The 3,150-nt window shown below is 58.7% G+C and overlaps 1 protein-coding gene across 5 annotated transcripts in view; it reads left to right on the top strand.

The window, feature by feature from the left end:
• The window catches only part of PEX14 (peroxisomal biogenesis factor 14), a 121,954-nt gene that overhangs the window by 116,544 nt on the left and 2,260 nt on the right, over nt 1–3,150 (top strand). For all 5 annotated transcript variants that reach the window (XM_011363569.2, XM_011363570.2, XM_023532639.1 and 2 more), the window contains one exon: nt 2,569–2,660. In XM_011363569.2, the coding sequence (XP_011361871.1) occupies nt 2,569–2,660 (92 nt within the window). The remainder of the gene's footprint in view (nt 1–2,568; nt 2,661–3,150) is intronic.

The raw sequence follows: 3,150 nt of genomic DNA, 5'->3' as shown, positions 1-3,150 counted from the left end.
AGGCTGGGCCCAGGAGACAGTGTCCAGTGGCTCCAGGACGTCCACTGCCCTCCCTGTGCTATCCCCTTCTCCCATATCGCTCTCTGGCTGCTTCTGCCACCTGGTGCTGTGAAGGAGCCCCCTCCGTGTGTGTCTCCCAGGGGAGGCCCCATCCCGGAGTACAGGTCGGTGCGAGCCAGCGCTCAGATCCTGCGCATTTGCAAAAACCCAGCAAAATAGGAATTTTTCCACTTCAGGTGGGATCTGGGTTGCCTCCTGTGAAGAGAGTCCCCAAGAATTCCCTCCTCAGACCCGGGCCCCTCCCCCCCCGACACACACACACACACACACACACACACGCGCGCGCACGCGCGCTGCCTGCACTTCCCCCTCAGGTGGCCTGGTTGCCGGGTGGCCAGCTCCAGCCACCGTGTGTGCTGCCCGGAGGCAGGCGGCTCGTAAAGAACCAGGAGGCTGGTTGCAGCCCCCGCCCCGCGATCCTCTATTATCTTTTGGAGTGGTGGCCTGCCAGTGGCCAGAAGCCATTCCGGAAATTGGAAAACTGTTTTCAGACTTTAACCATTAAGATTGAGACCACATGTTTTGTTTTAAGAGGGGAGGGAGCCCAGAGTTGTGCCTGGTGGTCGGGAGCTGCCTGAGCTCCTCGCACTTGCTTTTCTGATGGCCGCCCCCCGGCCCCCGGCCCCCTTCATTCATCTCCTGGACACCGATGCGGGCTCCCTGGTTTGGTATCTAAACCCATGTGCGCAGGCTGGCCACCCCGTAAACCGAGGACTCGGCGCTGTGTTTTCTCAGCTGTAACGTAAGTTTTTATATCTGGCTTCCAAACTCCTGCTGCAGCACTGTAAAAAATTAAAAAGAAGAGCGTTAAGTAATTAAAAAACCTACATAAAACTGAAGGCTGGGAGTTTTCTACAACTGTTTTTTAAAGAGACTGGCTAAAAAGCCCCAGATGTCAGATTTTATTTCTAAATCCTGGCATCTGGCACCATATGCGTTTGGAAATTTGAGTCCTTTGCAGGCCGGTGAGTGGAAACTGCTCCCTTGTTAATGGGCCACAGTAGCTTTCGAGGTTTCAGAGAAGCCAGAACAGTGGCTCCTGGGTCTGCACTCTCTGGGGGTCTGGGGCGGGGTGCCGGGGGCCTGTGCGTGCGTGCGGTGGGTGTTCGCACACGCCGTCCGACACTGCCCAGCTTTTCCTTCCCAAGCCCTGCGGCCCCTCTGAGGGGCTTCTCCCTGCAGAGGTGTGCCGGGTGGGGCTTGCAGCAGCCCCACCCCACATCGGAGACCCCAAGCAGGCCAGTGAGGATGTTTGGGGCCCTTCCCTTCTGCCAGCCTGGGACACCCCGCGTTCTCCTGCACTTCCGGCACGGGTTTGCTGTGTCAGGGAAGCGGGTGCTTTGCACGATTAATTTGTGTACTTCGAGCCGCCCCGAGGTGGCCTCCAGCCTGGATCCTGCAGGCCCGCACACCTGAGGCCATCACACCTGGAACTGGCCCATAAATGCTTCATAGGCGGCTTGGCAACTGGCAGCTGTGATTTGGGGACCACTGTAGTAGCTTCCCTCTTCTCCACCTGTCCCAGCCAGCTTTGCCAAAGAAAGGTGTGGTTTTGTGAAGTTTGTATGGAGAACTGTCACATTCAAAGGGGAAAGGTATGTGTGGAAGGAAGGCCTTTGTCAGAGGTTAGAGCCCTCCCCGGGGACGGAAACTCAAGCGAAGTCCTCGGACAGCTCCTTCTAGTATGCCGAGCCTTTGCTGTCATCCCACAGGAGCGGCTGCGGATGGCTGGCTGGCATGTGTGCAGGTCGTGGCTTTGCAGCCTGGGGTGCAGTCCGGGGCTTGCCAGGCTGCAGAGCCGGAGACGAGCTCTCCGAGGTCATCTCTCTGGCCCTCCAGCGGCTCCCGAGTACCAGTCTGGTGTCTACAGCGGGGGACGGGGGTGGCTGCCCGTCCCAGCCCCAGCATTCTCTTCTGTGTGTGGGGTGACCGTCTCTGTAAGGAGAGGGACTTAGGTGATGGGTGTAGTTGGTGTAGAGATGGACTTCATTTATCTTCCTCGTTTTAATGGAACATTCTGAACACACAGAAACGGAGGGGCCCCCGCCAGCTGCAGCTGCGGCCTCAGCCCTGGTGCCCCCCGCCCCCTGCCCCCTGGCTGTTCTGAGGCACATCCCTGACTCCCCCTTACCTGCTGCAAACGCTCGAGTTTCCGTTTCTGCACATAGGCTCTTCTGTGTCCTGTCGTTTGGTTCAGTGGCCGAAGCGCCATTGTTGCACCCAGTGCACGTCACAGTTGCTCGTTGTTGTCAGCCAAACAGCCAGAGTTCTGGGGACATTCGTTTTAAGGGTGTCATCATTTAAACAGAGAGGCCCAGCCAGGCAGATCCCTGACAGGCAGTGGCAGAACCTCCCCAAGGGGTCGCCAGGCTGGGGCACAGGACACGGTGCTCCCAGGTGCGCCCGCCGTTTTCCCGAAGCCACAGCCCGTCCTACCCCCCCAGTGGCCTGAGCTCAGGTGGGACAGGTGCCACTCTGATTCCTGTTCCCCTGTGTTTTGACTTCCAGGCCACCACATCCACCAACTGGCTCCTGGAGTCCCAGAATATCAACGAACTCAAGTCGGAAATTAACTCTTTGAAAGGGCTTCTTTTAAATCGGTAGGAGGCCAGAAGTGGGACTCCCGCTCTGCTCCCGCCTGGGCCTGGGGGGCAGGGGGAGGGGTGGCTCCCGGGCCGGGCTTGCTGTCGTGGGAGGGGGTGTGCCCCCCGAGGGGCCCGGTCGGCTGGTCCCTGACTGAGCTCCATGATTCAGGCATTGAGCTTGGGGACCTTTTGAGCTTCTACTTGCTGTCCCCGGTGTCCCCAGGGGGACAGTCTGCAGTGCCCACAAGAGTTTTGAAATACAAACAGTTTCTCAGTCCTGTCAAGAACTGGGCAAGGGCAGCTGGAGCCAGAAAGCCAGGCCTTGAACAAAGGAGAATGTCCCTGTCCCCCCAGACATGGCCACTTCTTCTGTGTGGAGCCCAGTGGGACCTCCAATGACAGCTTGGTCCCAGAGAAGGTCCCCACAGAGAGCCGGGGGATCTCAGTTTGAAGGACCCACCCAGTCAAAGCAGGGGCAGAAGCAGCTCTCCCTCTGCTGTCCCTC

Source organism: Pteropus vampyrus, unplaced genomic scaffold (assembly GCF_000151845.1).
Source record: "Pteropus vampyrus isolate Shadow unplaced genomic scaffold, Pvam_2.0 Scaffold86, whole genome shotgun sequence".
NCBI classification, from domain to species: domain Eukaryota; kingdom Metazoa; phylum Chordata; class Mammalia; order Chiroptera; family Pteropodidae; genus Pteropus; species Pteropus vampyrus.
The sequence above is the reverse complement of the archived record's forward strand: the minus strand, read 5'-3'. Positions and strand labels throughout refer to the sequence as shown.